Below are 21,782 nucleotides of genomic sequence, written 5' to 3'. Positions count from 1 at the left end.
CTGTTCATTAGTTATTCATTACATAACATCGTGTTATGTCATAAACCTTCAATAAAAACTAAAATGGACAAATGTGAAATACACACAATCAAATATTTAAATGAAACAGGCAGGCGACGTTTATTTTTGAGTACGAACAGAAACAAGGTGGAATGAAGATGATGAAGAGGAGTCAGACACGTGTGGCTGAGGCGTTCGCAGTCTGTCGCACGTAAACACAGAAACACGTTTCTGTGGTTTCAGAGGACAGTCAGCTGTTCCACATCATTAGCTGTGTCCCAAAACGCAGGCGGCATCCTTCAGAGGACCCGGCCCACGTAGACCGTGATGAAGCCGGGAGTTCGCTGTTTTTGCCGGCTTGAGTGACCATTGAACCCCCCAGTCAGCTATCGAGCTGGTGGGTAACAGACGTCTCCGAAAACGTCGAAGCACTTTTGCAAATATGCGATATCTTGATAAACTGAGCAGATATTTGAGGTTTACACAGCTACTTTCTCACCTGAAGATATGTTAAACGTTTATTTTGTGACCCAGAAAGAATAATAAGAGTAATATTAAAACTGCCGCCATTGTTGGAAACTGGAATTGGCCGCGCTATGAATTCTGGGATATGGTGGAAGGACACACCCGACCCGTCCTTCAAATTCGGGGAAAAGGAGGATGCATTTGTCAGCGGCATTCGGAGGAGTCGACGAATTTGGACAGCCTTGGGCGCGTCGCTGTGATGTAATCTACAAATGCGGCCTCAGCAGGAAGCAGCCGACATTTTGGGACACAGCTATTGTCTGCAGCCTTAGATACAGTGACCTTTGACCTTAGCCACCTGGCACGTCCGGGATTATCGCAGCTCGCCGCGATGCCAAAACGATCCGATGTAAATCAAAAATTTTTAAAAAATCAAAATCAAAATTTGTTTCTATAGCAAATAAAAATACAACAAAGTTGACCAAAGTGCTTCAGAGTCAGTCAGAGCAAAAGGAAACAATCTGACAACTGTTTGAAACAAAAAGTAGCCACGAAGTAACAAGTTTGAATCAAAAGTCAGACTAAAGTTTTAAGACACAATTTAAAAGACTGGATGGACTCAGAGGAACGAATATAAGGAGCGAGATTATTCCAGAGTCTGGGAGCTACGACAGCAAAGGCCCGATCACCTCTGGACTTCAGACGACACCTCGGTCGCGTCAGGAGCATTTGATTGGACGATCTAAGTGCCTTATTGGGGATATACAAATGAAGGCATTTGAGGAGTTTTTAAGGTAAGCAAAAGAATTTTGAAATTGATACGATAATCAACAGGGAGCAGAGATGTAGGTTGGCTAAAACTGGTGTGATGTGTAATTTCTAGTATCAGTTCAGAGACGCGCAGCAGCGTTTTGAACTAACTGGAGCCGGTGAGTAGAGGGATTTACAGTCCTTTACGGTCCTTCAAAGGGAGGTATGGCTTTGTTTTAGACGTCTGATGCAGCTGGTAGAAACTGTTTTACCAGAGCTGACAATACAAGACAGGAAACAGAAAAAAATTCAAATTAACCAGTCAAAACTTCATAGATAGATCAGCTGACATATAACAGGACTATATAACTAGACCATAAATGATGAGGGGGGGGGAGGTGACATAACCCCCACCTGTCTGAAAATAACACATGCATGAAATGCACAAGAAGGATGCTACAAATATACAAAACAGGGGACAAAGGGCAGTGTTTAATAATAAAAGCACGTTTGAATTAAAGAACAAGATGACATCATCACTTGGGCGTGACTTAACCAAATAACCAATACCTGCCTGTTATATGTCAGCTGATCTATGAAGTTTTGACTGGTTCATTTGAATTTTTTTCTGTTTCCTGTCTTGCATTTAAGTAATTTTCTACAATGTTTTACTTGCTATGTTTTATTTGCTGTGACCCTGATGAAGTCATAGCAAAGGGCCCAGTTAGTTGTTCCAGCGGGGTGTGACTATCAAAACTGTAACTTCTGTCTGATCCTCGCTCAGTGTGAGAGACGTGATGAGTTTTGACCTCATTTAGACAAATTGGGGTTGCAGGGAAGTAGAGACATCTGATGTCAAAAGGAAATAAATTTGAATTTAAATGTCGTCGCATACAAATCACATCACAGTCACATGGCCCGAGTCCAGAAGAAGATCATTAAAAAGCCTAAGTAACGCTGTCTCGGTGCGATGGCGAGGTTTAAAGCCAGACTGACTTTCATTGATACCGTTAGTATGAAGGAAGGACTGAAGGTATTTTAGAAACACTTTTTTTGGACATAAGAGGGAGTTTGGAGGTCGGTGTGTAGTTAGAGCACTAGGGTCCAGATCCTTTTTCTTTATAACGGGTTGCACGACAGCGTGCTTAAATACTGACGGTGCACAACCTGATGACATTCAGTAAAAGTTGGATACAGGGACCGATAGAGGGCAAAGCTTCCCTAAGAAAACGAGAGGGAAGGATATCACGGGGATTAGAGATTTTGAGATGATCGATTACAGCTGTTAAATGAGAATCAGACGGTGGCTTGAACTGTTGAACGACAGTCGAGCATCCAGGGACTGGAACAGGGTCAGAAACTAACAACGACAGATGAGAGAGACGCCCTCAGAGCTGAAATCAGTGAAATCGTTTGAAAAATGATCACAAAGTACCGGAGAGGCGTCCCTACAAGGGAAGGGTTTATCGAGGAATTACACACACTAAAAAGGGCTCGAGGAAAACGTGTTTAAAATGACACATATGGATAAATAATCCATCTTGAAAGCTTAAAGCTCGACTAGCTGGGTGTACGTGAATGCAGAGATGAGGACCTGATTGGTCGGTCAGGCATTGATCATGAAATCAGTTTTGAATCCATTAATCGATCAGCTCCACATTTTCACTTCACTTCTTTTCTACTCTGAGCTCCAACATGCCTCCTTCACACATTCATACAAGCACTCCAAAGCATCCAGGTGGGGATCGAACCAGCAACCCTCCGGCCAGTAGGCGACCTGCCCCAGGCTCCTCCCCCTTTTTAGTGGAAACACGAGCTCTTCTCCCCCTTTGACCTCAGAAGCTTCATCTGAACTCGGGATCATGAAGAGTCCATGTCGCCCTCGTCCGCCCCTCCCTGAGCCTGGTTCTGCTGGAGGTTTCTTCCTGTTAAAAGGGAGTTTTTCCTTCCCACTGTCACCAAAGTGCTGCTCATAGGGGGTCATATGATTGTTGGGTTTACTCTGTATGTTATTGTAGGGTCTGCTGTACAATGTAAAGCACATTGAGGCGACTGTTGTTGTGATTTGATAAAACTGAATTAAATATTGTGTAAAAATAATCTCAGTCGAACATGAAATAATTTCATAAACAAACTTTTGATGAAGAACCAAACAAACGTTTGAGTTTCCCGCCTCCAAACGAGTCGGATACATGAAAGTTCAGATGTCATGATGTCACAGTTTGAATAAGTCCCAGCAGCAGCGTCAGCGAGCGACTCCTCGCTCATCTTCATTATACTGTACAGACGTGCACACACAGACCAACACGCACACGTGTGTGTTTACGGACAAGTGAATGCGATTAACGCGAGCGAGCGAACACGAAGCCCGCGGCTCCGCAGGAAGACGAGAGAGCGAGGAGATGAAGAGGAGGCGCAGAGAGGTGGTGGATAACGTGGGGGAGGGGAGGAAGAGGAGGGTGATGGTGAAGAGAGCGGAGACCGCGGGGTGGGGGAGGGGACAGGAGCTCTGCGGCTGTAACGCATCCAATATCTGTCTGATTCTGATCACATGACCTCACGTCAGCGCCTCCACCTGTCAGGTCGAGTACTGACGAGGAAGTGAGCCAACGACGTCTCGTAACAACAATCAGTCTTCTTAATGAGGAACATTTTCATCATGTCAGGATTATTAATAAACATAACGAGACTGTTTGTCTGTGCCTGTTTTATTCTTTATTTATCCCAAATCTGGGATAAATAAGCTTTTAAACTCTTTTCTTTTCATTTTAATTTCTTATTTGCTTTCCTTCCTTCCATTCCTCCTTTCCTTTCCTTTCCCCCTCCCCCTCCTCTTCCTCATGTCATGCAGGCTTAAATCAGGACGCTGACCTCAGGTGTCAGAGTGATGCCAGCAGAGTGTGCGTTTGTGTGTTTGCACGCATGAATACACACTCTATGTGTGTGTGCATGTTAGCAGTAAACCATGCCAGCAGCGAGCCGCGTTACCCACAATCCCATGGGATCTCTGGCGCTACCCAGAGTCCATCTGTGCTCCGTGTGACCGCTCATGTTCCCCCACAAACCCGATTTTTAAAACCTGAAAAGCTCCTTTAATCGTTCACTTTCAGAGCTCAGGCGCTGATTCAGCAGCAAACACTCAGAATTCAGAGCTTCTCATCAGCACTCAAACGCAGCGCTGCACAGGGCTGCACATGTTTTCAGTCCGAAGATTAAAACCAAATAAAAAAGCTGCTTAAACATTTGCATATTTTGACTGTTTCATTCAGATGAATTTATGTGATTCTTCAGTTCATCTGTTCAAAGTGTTTAAAGTGAACTTTACGATGACAGATTTTGCTGTAATAATAATTCACCGCTGATTGAACAGGAGGCTGTGGATCGACACTGGCTCAGAGAACAGACGGCGGTCCAGATCCTCCGTCATCCAGTTTGGACAATAAAGTTTCTCCCTCAGGTTGGCGTTCATGCGTCTCCTCCAAACATCTGTTTGTGTCCAAGTATTTTAAAAAAATCGATTTCTATGATTTTTCTCATGTTAGTCTGAAGCATAACTGTATATAAAAGATGGACATAACCACCATGACAGTCTATCGTGAACTGACTGTAAGACCAGTTAGTCTGCCTGTGGGTCCCTCCCATTGGTTCTTGCACTCGCGCTACGATCAGCTGATCTCGGTTTGTGTGTCAGGAGGAAAATGGCGGCGCAGTCTGGAGATGGACATCACTTTGACTTTTATTGCACAAAAAGGATGATGCAACGGTAAAGAGGAAACTGCCTGCAGGACTGATGCTAACACTGCTAACTTCGGCTCTTTGCACAGACAGCACGCTAACGCTAAGCTAGCCAAACACCCAGCCCAGCAGCCAGAGCCTGAAAGTCAGCTAACATGCTGATAACTGCATGAATGCAAGATCTGATTTGCTGCTTAGCGATGCTGCGACTCTCAAAGCCAATGAGAATCGATAAGACTATCAGGAAACGGCGTTCTCATTGAGCAGCGCTCCTTCCTGCACAGCTGTCAGCCTGAGGTCTGCACTGCTGCAGCAGCGCTGCTGTTTCCTGTTCCAGCCGTTCGGTGCTCTGCTTCGATTGGTCCAAGCTTTGGGTCAGACGGCCTCTCGAACACTTTGTAGAGAGGCGCTCAGGTCGTCGTCCCTCCTCCGTGCTGACAGCTGGTCTGTGGTTTCCTGCGTGATGGACAAACATGTCCACTTTGGTCGTCGCCATGTTTGTTTAGACAGAGGAGACTTTCTCCTGCAGCCCTTTCAAACAAACCTGTTCAGACTGTGCTGTCATGAACTTTAACCTTTAACCTGCTCACTGAGGTCCTCAGGGGGAAGCTGCTGGGACGTTCACTCCTGAGAAGGTGAACACACCTGAATGCAGCTTCAGCTTCCACAGAAACGACGATCAGTTAATAACGTTTGATTAGCGGCGTGGAAGCTGTGAGGCGGGCTGCAGGCGTCACAGAGCGCTGTTTCTCTTTCGTGTTTCAGGTATGACCCGTCCTTTAAACCTTTGAACCAATCACAGAGCTGCTGATCGTCGTTTCCAGCATCAGTGTGTTTCCCCTCGTCAGGGTTTGTTTGAACGCAGCTAAGCTGATTCTCTCTCTGATTCAACAGGATCAACAGGATCAGCTGATTCTGCCGCCTGACGTTTGACCTTTGAAGCGACATAGAGGCATGAGGTCACGCATACTTCAGGGTTAAAAAAGGAAAACAGCTCAAAGTGTGGCTGCACGACTCCAGGAGAACCAGGGAGGCAGATTTACTCCCAACAGCTGATCCGACCATCGGCTCCTCTGATGACCTGACCAGGTGTTCACCTCCGAGAAGAGTCAGTCGACAAGCTGAGTGACATCAAACCGTCCTGACACACACACACACACACACACACACACACACACACACACACTCTGCATCCGTCTTCTTTCTTTATTTCTTTGAATCTATAAATAAATAGTCAGACTTGTTCTCTGCTGAGGAGACGCCAGAGGGACGAGCGGGCGAATAAAGAGAAGGAGGACAAAAGAAAGGACGGCGAGGGTGGACGGGGCTTTTAGAGGTCTGATAATGGACACGTGGGGGCGGGGTTTGAGGTAAGAAAGAGGAAGGATGGAGGTTGAAATCTGAGATTTCACTCATTTATTCACAGATTAAAGATCATTTTATCCTTTTTTAAACTTTTTGGTTTCTAATTTCTAATTTTTCACTGATCCACCTTCATCATCATCAAACAGGAGGCGTTTCTGCTTCTGTCCACTTTTATACAAACATGTTTTTGTCCTGCTGTAATTCGTTTTTTTGCATTGTTAATTTATCTCCAAAAGTTGAATCTGTTCATCTGGACGAAACGTTTTCAGTGAGAAACATTTCATCTCTCATCGAAGTGACTCCTTCAGTCTCAGCTGACTGCAGGTTCCCAATAAACATCTGCACAGTGAAACCAGCCCACTGAAGGAACAACGGGCTGGGAGGTCACCTTCATCATAAACATGCAAATTCTAATGACCATTGATCAACAACCGCTGAACAGTCAGCGTGGATATCAGCTGTGCTTAGAAGAGGAGAAAACGAGCACCAAACTTCAACCCACTGCTCTTTTATTTTGAAAATATGCATGAAAGTAAAATTCTGCATGACTTCATTAAATAAACTAAAACTACTGCAGAGAAAAAACATTCAGGCAGCTGAATCTAGATAAAGGTCTCAGCTACGCTCACATGTCGTGCGCTGCACATAAAAGCTGAATTTATAAAGTCTGAAACCAGGAATTATCCTGTACCACAGCCCTCCTGATGGGTTTCTCTTAAACGCATCCAGCACCTTCTCCTGATCAATACAGCATTGATCAGGTATTGACCCGTGGCAATAAGCATCAGAGTGACACAATCAGGACCTCTCCTCTGAGGACTGATTGACGGATGATGTGTGATCTATTTTTACTGCAAAATGATTTTAATCTCATTTAATCAAATTTTGCATCAATAAATAACGAAACACTAATAAACATCAAACACACTGAAGCAGAGCAAAGTGGAGACCAGGACAACAGAAGTATGTCAATAATATTTTTAAACACATAATTAGTCACATGTTTATATATAAAGCACTTCCTGTTTCCTGCTCTCCTCCCCTTCTGAAGCCCCGCCTCCACAACAACAATAATAATGAAGTTACACATTAGTGGAAACGACGCAGTAAGTAAGGAGCCGCCAGACTGACCAGACTACAGACCAACATATCCAGGCTTTGTTTGTGACTCATCCAAACCTAACCCCGCCCCCACGAGCGCACCTGCTCCAATCAAAGGTGAGCTCTGAAACTTTAACCTATTGTCCCGCAGCCTGATGAAGGACACGTTTAAATCAGATCAAAGTTCCCCCAGCAGAGACGTCATCGCCCTGAAAACATGAACCAATCAGAGACAGAGAAACCCTGAACGTGATGTTTATAGCATCGGTTACCGTGGTGATTTAGCCAGGTGAAAACAGCCGTTTCACGTTTTTATGAATGGACTCTGCTGCACTTCCTGTCTGATGGGAATTCTGTCATCCACTTAAACCCACACTGATTCTCTCAGGTGTGTAAAAATCTGTGTCAACAGCTGCAGTTCCTGTGTGGGGGCGTGGCCTACTGCCACCTGCTGCAGGTGACACAGTGACTGTGGGTCAGATCCTTAAACGAACCCACTCTGCAGCAGCACAGGTGACCTCGTGCCAGACACACCTGGGTGAAGAGGCAGCTCAGATGATGAAGATAAATGACTCACTTCCTGTCTGGCTGCTCGCGCTCACACTGATGCGGGGACGTTTGATTCATTCATCACCGCCTCACCTCGCTAACCGGGCCACCGACTTCGCTTCCATTACCTCGTTAATCCTGCGCTCGTTCCTGTGAGGTGCAAATCATGAAGAAAGGCCTTCGTGCTCATCATCATCATCATCGTCGTTATAATAACACTGCTCTGCCGTCCTCTGAGTGAATTAATGAGAGCAAATATCTGGTTCTGTTCGACCCAAACGTCCTTCAGGATCAATTTCCTGCCTTCCCAAAACGTCCTGATTCCACTTCCTGTTCCCCAGAGAGCGCACCATGTCACTGTGTGTGTGTGTGTGCGTGTGTGTGTGCAGGTAACAGTGACCCAAATCTGATTATTCTTTCATGCGTGATGTGATCTCCTGCAGTGAGTGTGAACAGAGAGAGAACAGTGAAGTTATTACCCAGAATCCTCTCTGCTGTGAAGCGTGACCTCACCGTGACCCTCTCTGATCTCACGCAGTGCCCCGCCCTGATTTGTAGCCAATAGAGAAGAACTGTTAAAGAACTGCATTTCCCATACGCCTCAGCGGCTGCGTCTGTAGCTGAAATCTAAAAGTCATTTTAAATGTCGGGTAAAGATCTTTGGTCTAATTCAGCTCTGGTTTTGTTTGGAAACAATCAGTTTAACCGAGTTTAGTTTCCAAAAACCCGACAGAGTCCTTAATCGTCGAGTCTTTGACACGAAATGAACGAACGTCAAAGACTTTGGAGAATCTGGGTAACATGATCCTCCAAAAGCACCAAGTCAGCAATTATGAAGCGTCCACATCACCTGAAATAATCAAACCAAGTTTTTCAATTAAAAAGATGAAAAAACACAAATGAGTAAAAGTCTAAAATCAGTCCATTTAATTCAGAATGAACTCGTCACATCTGGATATTAAAATAAAGAGTCCTTTAAATATTTAAAGTCGAGGCTCGAGCACTAAAGGAAGCGTAGGTGCGTTCCTTCGTACGGACGTCTTTAGGTCGTGTTCAGGACCTGTGAGGTGTGCTGATCTGAATACTTCCAGTAAGCAAACACGAGCAGTAAATGGCCTCGAGCTGCCGTTTCTTCGTCTCTCTGAACTTTGAGGATGAGGTAATGGTTGCTCACAGCTCGACTTCCTGTCAGGCATTAGCTGCAGGAATCTATTTAAAGGAAAGGCACGCTCCGGCTGAGGGAGGCGAGTTCAGCCATCCGCCGACCTTTTAATGCTCCAATTCAATAACTGCCTGTAATCACTTTGGCTCGGGACTATTTATACTGCGTTTTCCTGCAGACGGTACAGTAACAGCAGTGTCTTCTGCCAAAGTGCCCACGAGCAAAACACCAGACAGTCCCCTGTATGCTCCATCTGCATCTCTGGATGGGAGCCATGAAAACGATTAAAAGTAGAACAAAAGCTGAAGCGATGAGTCAGCAGGTGAAACTGAGCTTTAAACGTTCCTGAGACGCGTAGAAGGAATCTTACAGGCTGATTTACACGAGTGGGCGGAGCCAAACCACAGCGCCATCGCTCTGTTTTACCTTTTTCAAACATATTCATGAATCTAACTGATTATTGAACGAACGCTGGACGTTCTGAGGATGAACTTAATATAAACACAAGAGCTGCAATCATTCGAGTCATCAACCAAATCCCAAACGTTTAAATCAGAAGACGTTTGATCGAATCAGCCGGGCTGCTGTCACCGAACAATCAATAAAGACGGATGTAGCACGTATTTAACCTTTCAACACCAAACTCAGCGTTCGCTCAGCCAGTTCGCTGCAGCACTGCTGCCACCATCAACCCAAATCCACCGTCTTTAAAAAGTCTGACAAATAAAATATTATCCAGACATGAAAGTTTTACTGAAAGGTCTTAGACGTTATTAACACAGAGTAAACGCTCCACCCAGGTCTCCTCTGTCCACAAACAGTCGACACCAACGTTTCTGAGCAAACAGCTGAAGTTCGGCCGTCGTTTAAGGTCAGGACGAAAACGACCGAATGCTTAACGCTGAGCAGGCTGTGACATCAGCGTGACATCACTGCCTCGCCACGCCTCCCATCACAGATGAGCACAGAGCAGGTTTGATTAACTAAACTGCGCCGCGATCTGATTGGCTGAGCGGATTAAAAATGAGATGCTGAGTGAAATAAAAGGAACGACGTTCAGACGAGGAGCTGATGAAGAGGAGGACGTTTGCCGCTGTCAGGAGGCCGCTCTCCGAGCCGCGGTGGGGGGAGGGGCACATCTATAATGCATGAGGACTCACACACACAGACGCACATAAGCAAACACACAAGAACGCACACACAAAGGAGGCCAGGCAGGACTGCGGGGCCATTAAATGGAGACGCAGCCATAAATCACGTGACCGGCCTCCTACTGACCAATCAGCCCCCACACAGGACTCAGTCAGCAGATACTGCGCGGTCGATAGTACGTGGGAGCGGTGTGTGTGTGTGCGCTCGTATTGCTGCCATTGTGGGGATCGGCTATTAAGGCCTGTGAGTGAGGACATTTCAGGAACTGGGGACATTTGAAGGGAAACTGAGTTCTAACATTTATGAACATCTGGGAGATGCACAAACATCTGTGGAAAACAAGGAATATTTGGAATGTGAGGCGTTATTCAGGAACATCATATAATGGGAAGTGTTTGAATATGATGTAAGAAAATGAACATGTGTGAAGCAATGTTTAGAAATGTTTTTAAAATCAGAATAACTAACGAACAATGAGCCATTTCCAAAAACCAAAGAGCTCAATCCTGCTCCTCACATACAAGGTCTTAAATAATCAGGCCCCATCTTATCTTAATGACCTTGTGGTACCATATCACCCTATTAGAGCACTTCGCTCTCGCTCTGCAGGCCTACTTGTTGTTCCTAGAGTATTTAAAAGTAGAATGGGAGGCAGAGCCTTCAGTTTTCAGGCCCCTCTTCTGTGGAACCAGCTTCCAGTTTGGATTCAGGAGACAGACACTATCTCTACTTTTAAGATTAGGCTTCAAACTTTCCTTTTTGCTAAAGCATATAGTTAGGGCTGGACCAGGTGACCCTGAATCCTCCCTTAGTTATGCTGCAATAGACGTAGGCTGCTGGGGGATTCCCATGATGCACTGAGTTTCTCTTCCACAGCATGTCTTTATCCTGTCTTCCTTCTCTCACCCCAACCAATCACAGCAGATGGCCCCGCCCCTCCCTGAGCCTGGTTCTGCTGGAGGTTTCTTCCTGTTAAAAGGGAGTTTTTCCTTCCCACTGTCGCCAAAGTGCTGCTCATAGGGGGTCATATGATTGTTGGGTTTTTCTCTGTATCTATGAAGCGCCTTGAGGCGACTTTTGTTGTGATTTGGCGCTATATAAATAAAATTGAAGTGAATTGAATTCAACGTGCAGGACGTACAGAGGACATGTTGGCAAATGTTTAAGAAAACCTGCTTATATTTTATTTTGAAAGTGTCGCTCTTATGTTAAATTGTGGACCAATGTTTGGGACTTACTGGTTATTTCTGAAGTGAAGACATTTTGTTGTGTTTCATTTTTGGAGCTCTTATTCAGTCTTACTATTCACAGAGTAGCTGCACCGTTAGCTTCCTGTTTTATCTGCTTTATTCAGTTTGAGCCAAAAACCAGACGAAGAAGATCAATTACATTCAACGATGCCTTTTTAATCCAGGAATAAAGAAGTTGTTGAAACCTGCTCTAAAACTCTACATGCAGCCGTCCTTCCTCACAGGCGAGCTCTGTGATGAAGCCACGATTAGTTTAAGCTCATGAAGCGTCTTCACAAGTGCAGATGTACAAATGTGTGTTCGCGTGTGGACTAATAGGAGGAAATTGCTAATCTAATCAGACCGCAATCCAATTGAAATCAACTGTATCTCACCTCTGTGAGCGTTCAAGCGAGAAAACGAGTCGGGGTTAAACGACGGCTGCCTCCGAAACGCACCGCGCTAATTAAACGAGAGAAAACGTCAGTTTAAAAAGAGAAGAAGAAGAAAACCCACTTCAACAGCGAAAAGAGCAGCAGAGAAAGTGCGAGCAGGAAAAGTGACCTCCGGCGAGCCAGCAGTGATGAGGGTTTGCCCTTGACTTGGCTGAACGATGGCCACACACACACACACACACACACACACAGGCTTTCAGACTGATGAGCTAGCTATCATTAGTATCGAGCCTTCAGCCAGGACAGCATCTCCAGAGCTACAGCTGCAGTTTAAACTCTCCGAGGCTTCGTTAACCTGCGCGGCTGGGTTAACAACCTGCAGCAGCCCCCGTGCAGCGCTGCAGCTCCACCCAACGTGTCACTACCTGCAGATTAGCAGGACACAAAGCAGGGCCGGACCCTCCCACACCGGAGGACGACTCAGTCTTTGTTGGTGTATTTACCCTCTGGCTCCTGTTGCTAACCTTCGTGCTACAACAGATCCACAGTGAGTCCACAGAGCACCAGACACACAAATCAGTGTTAGTGTTAAAGAAAGAGCTGCTATTCAGACATCTGTGAGCCTGAAACATGGAGCAGGAAAAGAAAACACGTCTGCAGTTCCTCCATCGTCCAGCAGAGGTGCCAGTCGTGTTTATAGATGACACCTGCACAGGGCAGTGTGTTATAACTCACCTGTGTGTATGACATTAAGGCTTAGAGTTTGCATGATTAGGGGCGTGGCTGTCTGCGAGGCCTTTTAAAATAATTATTTAATTAGATAGAAACCAATGCACGTGCATCTTTGGAGCCACTTGTGTTGTCAGTGTGATTTATTTAAAAATCAAACGGCCGTGATGCTGTCGTTAGGAAAAATGATCTAATGATCAGGACATCCTGTTTAAAAGGCTCACACACATTTAAACAGCAGCTTTTTCTTTATCAGTCGTTTGCTTTAAAAGAAGTTCTGTTGAACTTTATTTTGAAAGGGCCAGACATCTGCCATCAAGGTGCCCTTGAGCAAGTCCCTGCTGCAGGTGTGTGTGTTTGCTGGGTAAATAAAGTCAAACAAACACAGACCACCCACCTGGTGCTGCCAGGAGGACAAAACAAACCACAACGAGTGTGTCTGACTGAGCACGCACACACCTGAGGTTAGCAACACAGCTACAGCGTGAACCACGTGACTGACCGGCAGCTGCACACCTGTGTGAGGAGGTAACGTCACGTTCAAGGACAACAATTTAAATCAAACATGAGAGAACCCGAGTGTGTCTGTGTTACTGAAGGGACAGACGCTCACACAGTGACACCGTGGGGACCCCTCCCTCTGTGGACACCCCGTCACCGTGAGGTCCATCAATACATTTGATCACCTGCTTTAAAGGTGAGTCTGCAGGAGCAGCGATGGAAACGAGACCGCGTGTGGCTGCAGTGACACGTGGCTTTTTTTCCATCTCAGTCACGCCACTTAACCCCCCCTCCCCAACCCCACCCACCCCCCAGCTGCTACAATCAATGAAACTGAAATAGGATATGCAAACACACACACAGTCTCTGCGTTTGCTCAGAAATATCAGTGAAATGTTTTATTATTTCATTTGATTTAAAATCTTTCTCTCCTGCAGCATCGAAGCCCGACGTCCGGCCAACGACGACCTGCGGCATCATCAGAACTGACGGCAGCATGGAAGCGCCGCTGCTGCAGGGTGAAGCAGCGAAACATGACGAAGCGTTTAGCAGATGGAGAAATGATGCAGCACTTTCTTTGCTGGCCTGATTTTCTTGCAGCATTTTCAGGAAGCAGCTCGTAGGAAACTGTTGTTGTGAGGTTTTCAGCTCCTAAAACTGAGCTGAGGAGACTAATCGTACATTTTTCTGCTACTTATCTGGGTCTCGGGGGCAGTGATGCCCAGACCCCCCCCAACTCTTCTGGAGGAGGTGGCAGGGATGTTCCCATGCTAGCTGTGAGACATAATCTCCTCCCACGTGTCCCGGGCCTCCTCGTGGTTGGAGACCCTCACACCGGCTCTGAGGAAGCTCCTTTCTGCTGCTTCTGACCTCAGTCGTTCAGTCACAGCTCACGGTTACAGGTGAGGCTCAATCACCATCACCTCCACCACAGCAGACCAACGCAGCATCCTCCTCACTGCTGATGCTGCACCATTACACCTGAAAAACTGGTTCCACTCTTTCCCAACACAAAGCAACCACTTCACTGATGGTGCAAACCCTCCCAGTGCAAACCATCCCAGTGCAAACCCTCCCAGTGCAAACCATCCCAGTGCAAACCATCCCAGTGCACGCTGGAAGCCACGAATCATCCTCACACCTAAACCTTTCCATGGTAACAAAAACGTACAGATACTGTCCAGGTTCAACCCCGGGGAACCGGAGGGCGTTCCTGGAAGAGTCCATCTCCCAACAGGAGCAGGTGTGACTCAACGCTCCCATAACCACAGAGCACACTAACGAACCACCAACAGGTTAAAAATCTGCTCCTTTGTCTCATTTCTGCTCCTAAACTAAAGCTGAAATTCACATATTCAAGCATGAGGACACAGCTCCTCCTGGAGGTTTGGGTTATTTAAAGAATAACAGCAAGTTAAACTCACAACAAACATGTGAAAGCAGGTCGTGTATCAGCACAGCATTAGCATGAAAACTAGAAGTTAGCCTGGTGTGTGTTGGAATGAAAGCACCACAGCAGGTTTGTACTTCCTCACTCGCAGCATTTGTTCAGACTTGTGGAGATTGGAGGAGGAGGAGGAGGAGGAGGAGGAGGAGGAGGAGGAGGAGAGCTGGCAGCATCACTGTGATGTGGACGATTACATAAAAAAATAATTATTACTACAGAGCTGCTGCTGCTGCTGCTGCATGATACAGCAGCATCTGTTACCGGCAGGATTACGTGAGCTGGATTTCACTCCGGTGATCATCCAACATGGCCGACAGAGAGGAAGAATTCAGGAACAATTGAAAAGGAAAAGAAAAAAGGAGCGAGGAGATTCAGTCACCAGGAATCAAAAAGATTGGTGCTTCACACCGACGGGAAACACGGGGAAGAAGGAAAGCTGCCAGGAGACGGGTGGAAATAAGAGAGGGATGCAGAGAAGCAGCAAAAAGAGGAAGGGTGGGAGGAAAGATGGAGGAGAGGATGAAATGGAGGGAGGGAAATCATGAATGGGTGATGGAGAGCTCGAATGGGAGAGGTGGTGGAGGAGAAAAGAGAGACGCAGGGAGCACAAATGAAAGGTGGAGGAAAATCTGAGAAAATATTCAGAGAGCAAAGATAAAGTGAGGTCACAGCAGCTGGTTCATCTTCACATCTCTGCATGAGCCACGATACGAATTCCTAATATGGTCATGTCAGGCTCAGAAGCCCCGCCCATCTGCTGTTTAAACTTCCAGCTTATTTCAGACAGAGGATGAACTGAGGCCCAGCGTGACTCATGCTAAGCTCCTCTAACAGAGTCCAGGAATAAAAGTCAGAACGGGCACAGACAGAAACTCGGTGAGTTTTACATCAGATTCATCGGGTTTAGAGCGCTCTGTCTGCAGCTAATAAAAGCTTCTTCCATCTCCACCTTTGGTTTTTATTCCAGCTTCAAACATGAGCCTGAGATCTGATTAGCAGACTAAATGTTTGAGACTCAGATTTGGTCCAAATGAAGCTCGTGCAGTTTATGTCTTATTCATGCGACGCCTCTAACGAGGTTCTGTAAGAAGTTATTAAGCACTAAGTGGAGACAGAAGGAGTAAACTCTATCCTGAGTCGATTATTTGAATGAATCGTGTCTTTATTACAGTCTAACATCAATCACAGCGAGCTGCGTGCTCAGCAGGGCTGCTGATGGCTCTCCGGTCTTTGTACGATTCGAGCATCAGAGGTGTTTCACAGGGCGCTAACTGTGAGGACGTCCTCAGCACGGCCTCGCCACTGCCTGACCTCATTACTGCGTTAAAGTGAACTCTGTGAACTTTGAGCCTTCAGGCAGCCAATCGTATATCAGATGGAGACAAAGTACAGGGACTCATTTTAAATCTCACACTGCAGCAAATAAGCTAAGCCCAACAGAAAGTGAAAATAAAAGCGATTCATCAGGAAATAGCGACTTTAAAAAATGGTTGCACACAGCGAGGGACCCCCGTCTGCTGGCCTCACATAGAAACATATTTCAACTGTTTGCTTTTTATCCTGATTTAAACTTTTCAGTTGAGACTGCAGATGCTGAGGGAGCTTCATTACGTTACTGCCTGAACTGAGAATGAAGTCGTAACATCTGTCAGGCTCCTCGATCACCTCCAAGACAACCACATAAAGTTTCTACCATGTTAACGTTTCTGTTAGGACACAGCCTTGTTGGGAAGCTTTTATTTTGTGCATATTAAGCTAGCATGTTGCCTTTAAATTGGTTGTTTCGGTTCTCCGGTCTCCACCTGCTCTGAGAAAAGGTGGCCTTCGGTGTTCCCGTTGGCTTTGAGCGACGTGCTGAAGTGTTTCGCTTTGCTCGAATTGTTTGCACTGAAATTTGAAAGAATTTCAATTGTTGAAGCAAAGGCATCGAGTCAAACGCTCCCATACAGCCGTCAGCCAATGAAATCACGTTACCAAAGCCAAGAGAGCGAGCGGGCAGCGTGACCTGCTCACCATCTAAATGTGGGAATCACTGAGGGGAACAATCACTCACAGGCAGCTAGCTTTGCTAACTGCTAATTGAAGCACGACTAGCTTGCCTCGTGGTCGTCAGTTACTGACACCGTGACCATGAAGGCAGCAGAGATACGCCCACAAACATGAAGAACACCAACATCAAGCACTGATGTTGGTGTCTTATGTGAGCTCCCTGCTCACATAAGAGCAGGGAGGTGACAAGCTTGGCCCTCATCACCCAGGCCGCCTATCAACCATCGGTTGCTAAGGAAACGTGCTGGCTGTCACTGCGTGAGATCGGTCGCAAAAGATGGGGGCCCCAAAAACCTCTGTGTGATTGCTTTGGTCACCAGCAGGTTGCCAGAGTTGCACTTAGATACATTGAAGAAGGCAACTCATCTCCACGTTAGCGTCTTTCTAACGAGCGAGCCGTGAGAGAGGGCGACACAAGACTGTGTTCTTTCAAAGTAAAAGTTTAGCTTAACTAGTGCGAAAAGGTGCAGCTTTTACTTTGGAGGTGACTGGTCTCCATTTCCAGTTTGTGACTCTTCCGCTTGAAGAGAAGTTGGCGAGTGTTTGCAGACAAGTCGGCGTCTTCCATGCAATTATGGGCGACCATGGCAACCTGCTAGAGACCAAAGCAACCATCTTTCGACCACTTTCACCTGAAAACTACCAACAACCGCCTGCACACTGGTCGGCTGGTCCACGGTAGACGACCTCATTCATCTTTGTCCTGCTAACTTTTATTATTCTTCGTTTTTATTCATCACATTTCATTTTATAAAGTTAAGTCTGACACAAGAATGATTCGCAGTGATTTCACCAAAAGAAAAGTTTCAGAAACGACTTCTCAGCAGATCCGTTTTCTGGTGACACATCAGAGGCTCTGGTGAGTGCAGGACTTGGGGTTGGGACCAGTTTTAGCAGACCGAGCGGCTCATTGTAAAGTCTGAGCTCATCAGGCAGAATCGTCCTCTTTACATCAGGTGAGTCTCTTTGTTCACACAGCAGGAAACAGTTCAACGATTTTCTGATAATTCAGTGAAATCTGGCTGATTTTAGTCTTTCTGTCTGAGGAAAGAGTCAAATCTGTGTCTGTTCAGCTGCTCTCAAGTTCCAATCACTGATTTTCTTTTTGATCAGGAAGCAGGAGGCAGACTGACGGAGGGAGAAAGGACAATAAAAGAGAGAAGAGAGGAAGCTAGGAAGGTGTAGGAAGGGAGGAGATAAGGAAACAAGAAGCAAGATGAAAAATGAGGTAAGGGAAAAGGAAAATATGAAAAAGGGCCAGAGAAGAAGTGATGGAGGTAATACACGTTACAGGAAGGATGGGTGGAGGAAAAGAGGTGAAGATGGAGGGATGAGGAGAGAATGAGAGAAGAGCAGATGACTGATTCAAGATTCAGGAAGTTTTTTTGTCATTCGGTGAGTTATTCACAGAAATAAACAGGCGAGTGTGTCTCACCTACAGAGCAACAATAAGAGCAGCAACACAAGCTAACATTAGCATAGCCACCAGCAGCTGACCCACACTCAGGTGTAAACAGCCACACCAGTCAGGTACAGCTTCACAGGAGGAAGCGAGGAGGAAAAGGAGGCAGAGAGGAGGCAGAGAGGAGGAAGAGAGGAGGAAAAGGAGGCAGAGAGGAGGAAAAGAGGAGGAAAAGGAGGCAGAGAGGAGGAAAAGGAGGCAGAGAGGAGGCAGCGAGGAGGCAGAGAGGAGGAAAAGGAGGCAGAGAGGAGGAAAAGGAGGCAGCGAGGAGGAAAAGAGGAGGAAGAGAGGAGGCAGGGGGGTGGACGGACAGCAGTGCGGTAAACTCAGGCGCTGCTGAGCCCCTCACTTTCTCAATGCAAATCACCTCAATACACACACACAGCATTCAGCTGCTGATTTATTGATCACGTATTATTGATCAGGCTCCTCCCAGAAACACAGAGAGGTGGAGGAGAAAGATGGAGGTGAAGAAACCGCAACAAATGAGGATTCATTCATAAAAACATCCCAGGCTCGATCAATAATCGGTGACACGCGCTGATGGCGGATCGATGAGTGTACGAATGTGCGCGTGCAGCTGTGCTCCGCCTCACGCGAACCCGGCTGAACCCAAGGTGGTGTCGGCGGCGGGAGGCGCGTGGAGGTGCTGCAGAGTTTGACTCGCTGATGTGACACCCCCCCCCCCTCCCCTCCCTCCCACCACCACCACCACCACCACCCAGCATCAGCTGTTCGCTCGCGGCGGCCGCATAAACGCCGCATCTCTCCGCATTCCGCACGCGCGTCAAAGCCGCACAGGACCGTGACCCCCCCCCCCCCCCCCCCCCCCCCCCGGATCCCTCCCTTCTGACGGTGCCCCCACACTCACGCGGCTCCGTCAGGGACGAGGCGCGCGCAGCTCCTGGATGCGGCCTGGAAAAAAAAAATCTCTGCATTTTGGTCCCCCCCTTCCCCCCATCAGGTCACACAGGCACGCGCGGCCTGAATGCGCGCGGATGGGCGCGTGTTGAAGCCGTTTTCCCATCATGCACGGGGGCTCTGCGGCGGCCTTTGATGTTAGCGCCACAAAACCCCAAAAAACAGCAGAAATAAAAAAAGCGGGAAAGTGTCCGGCCGCAGCCGTGACCTCCACTCACGCACGCGCACGGAGCACGCGCTCAAGCCGACCGTAACGGTCCGTCCTCGCGCTCTGTATTCACAGCATGAAGCTCCGCAGAGCCACAGACCCCCTCCCCCCTCCCCCCGCTCCTCCGGAGGCCGCAGGAGGAGGATGTGCGAACATGATGGAGGCCGACAGGGAAGAGGAGACGGAGGAGGAGGAGAGCTTACGCTTCGCAGTTCCGCCGTGCGGTCCTTCATCGTGTCGCCGCGCCGCTGCTACAAACGGAGAATCGTCCCTGGTCCAGGGGGGAGGGGGGGAGGCTTCCGGCTCCGCGTCGTTCGTCGTTTTCTCCGCTGCGAGGTCCTCGCGGTCCTCCTGCTGCTGCTCCTCTCGGCTCTTCTTCACGGAGGCAGAGATGGAGGGAGGAACGCGTCTCCGCCTTCTGCTTCTGCTCCTCGGGCTCGCTGTCCGCGCCTCCTTCTTCCTCCCGCGTCTTTCTTCTTATTCGTTTTTTTTTAAATGTCCGCCGCTCTGGCTCGGCTGGCCCCCCCGTCGGTCCGCGGCTTTCTCTTCTTCCTCCTCGGTGTGGTCGCAGTGTGGCCCCGCAGCGCGCAAAGCAGCAGCCCGGCAGGAAAACCGAGCGAGAGAGAGAGGGGGAGGAGGCACGGGGGAGGTGGTACTGATGCTGCAGAAAAGAGAGAGGAGGGAGGCAGGGAGGGAGGAGAGGGGTGGGGGCGATGCGGAGGGAATGGAGAGAGAGAGGGCGCAGGCGCAGTTCCCTCCCCGCCCTCCCTACCTGCTCCCCCTCCTCCCCCCTCCGCAGCAGAGGCAGGGAGGAGGAGGGGGAGGAGGTGTGCTTGAATTCAGGTGAATCACACTGTAAAATGTAATATTGTGTTTAATTAAAAATATTAAATAGGCTGAACTCAGTTTTTATCAATTTGTTATTAGAACTTGATTTAAATAAGTTACCAGTACTTTTCATGCAAAAACGCTGATAAACTCAATTTATTTGAGTTGTAAGCTGGAAGTTTTGCTTCTCAGGGCGGAAGGATGAAAGATGTGTTTTGAAAATGCCACGTCACTACCGTCCTCCTCCCTCTCGGATCAGTCCGCATGTTCATGGTGCATTTGTTATGGGATATGTTGAGCAAACCTGGAGAAGCGTCAGCTCAAGATATTATTGTTTTCATTGCTGTGAATCTTTCTCTGATACACTGACTTGGTGAGTAAATGTTTACTCTTATTCAAACTTTGTGGCTTCTCTTAGTTTAGCACCAGGTTTTTAATCTTGCTAGCTAGTTAGTGTTAGCCTAGCGTTGCTGCTGCCGCTGGGCTCAGCGAAAAGAGGCGGATCCATTTGTCTGCGGTGGTCAGAGCCTGTGTAAGCGCGGCAATGGCGGAGGAGCGCGGCTAAAAACTTATTTCCTTTTCTGGGTCACAAAATAAACGTTTAAGATATTTTCAGGCGAGAATGTAGCTGTGTAAAGTTCAAATATCTGCTCGATTTATCAAGACATCACATATTTGCAAAAATGCTCCGATGTTTTCGGAGACGTCCGTTTTTTTCATGCTTTGTGGCAGCTTTTGAACATCTGTGACCCATTAAGGATCAAATCGGTTTCTGAAAACTGTTCTGCTTTTTCTCCCTCTGCTTGCTTCTTACTGTCTTTGAGACTCGGGACCAGCACTCCTGCTGTTGGACAGAAAGACATCAGTAAGTATTTTGGTTTTCCAATATATCAGCAACTGTCAGTGACATTTATATTAATCAGGCTGAACTTTAATCATACTTTAGATCAGCCTGTTTTACTTATTGTTTTATTTGTGCTTTGGTTTGGGGAAGTTGTTTCTTTACTGATCTTTTCCTGTCTTCTGTTATTAGACTTGAGATATGACTGCACTATGCTGTTGCTGTGACTCCAGTTAATTCTACAAGACATGCTGTAAGTAAACAAACAACAACAGTTTGTCTGCATTTCTTGAAAGATCACATCCCCCAAACTTAGTTTAGAGGCTCTACACTGTATATAGTGAAGTCTGCAAGTTTTTTAACAGCAAAATCTGTTTTGTGCCCAAATCATTTTGCAGATCATTAGAATGAAAGTTATTGGCCATGTTTGCATAGCACTTTTTAAAATGATGCTTTCATGACATTATTGTGTGTTGGGTGGTGGTCACGGCTATCCAGACTGACAGTGGGACGTTGAATGTCACCTCTCTGGTGGGGAGGGAGCCTGAGATTGTGTAAATTGGAGTCTGTTTTATAAAACAAGCATCCTTAAAACAATACAACATTCCAGCTCCTGTGTTGGAATGAAAAACAAATGTGTTGTTTAAATCAGACACTGCACTTGTGACAGAACAATAAATATTTTATTTTGATTATGTAAGTACAAAACAAACTTGTGGCCTAAACTTATTTTCAGAATAATTACATCTGAGACTTTGTTTCATTGTGAGATTATAACAGTGATGGCAATATAATTGTTTGTTGTTCAGCAGAACAGTGTCCAGTATGTTGGCTGTTATACTTTGTTGTGTTTGAAAATAAAAGTTGGGCTCATTTTAACATCATTACAAAAA

The 21,782-nt window shown here is 46.8% G+C and overlaps 1 protein-coding gene and 1 long non-coding RNA gene across 2 annotated transcripts in view; one reads left to right on the top strand and one right to left on the bottom strand.

The window, feature by feature from the left end:
- The window catches only part of LOC146519362 (syntaxin-1B), a 48,772-nt gene extending 28,953 nt beyond the window's left edge, over nt 1–19,819 (bottom strand). Inside the window, exon 1 of the mRNA XM_085156570.1 lies at nt 19,424–19,819. Coding sequence (XP_085012696.1) covers nt 19,424–19,453 — 30 coding nt within the window. The 5' untranslated portion in view covers nt 19,454–19,819. The remainder of the gene's footprint in view (nt 1–19,423) is intronic.
- Nucleotides 19,820–19,950: 131 nt separating this feature from the next.
- LOC146519361 (uncharacterized) lies at nt 19,951–21,782 on the top strand. The gene is made up of 2 exons (XR_014873673.1): nt 19,951–20,063; nt 20,241–21,782. It is a non-coding gene; the product is annotated as an uncharacterized LOC146519361 (long non-coding RNA).

Source organism: Neolamprologus multifasciatus, chromosome 4 (genome assembly GCF_963576455.1).
Source record: "Neolamprologus multifasciatus chromosome 4, fNeoMul1.2, whole genome shotgun sequence".
Lineage (NCBI taxonomy): Eukaryota > Metazoa > Chordata > Actinopteri > Cichliformes > Cichlidae > Neolamprologus > Neolamprologus multifasciatus.
This window is presented reverse-complemented; position numbering and strand designations above follow the sequence as displayed.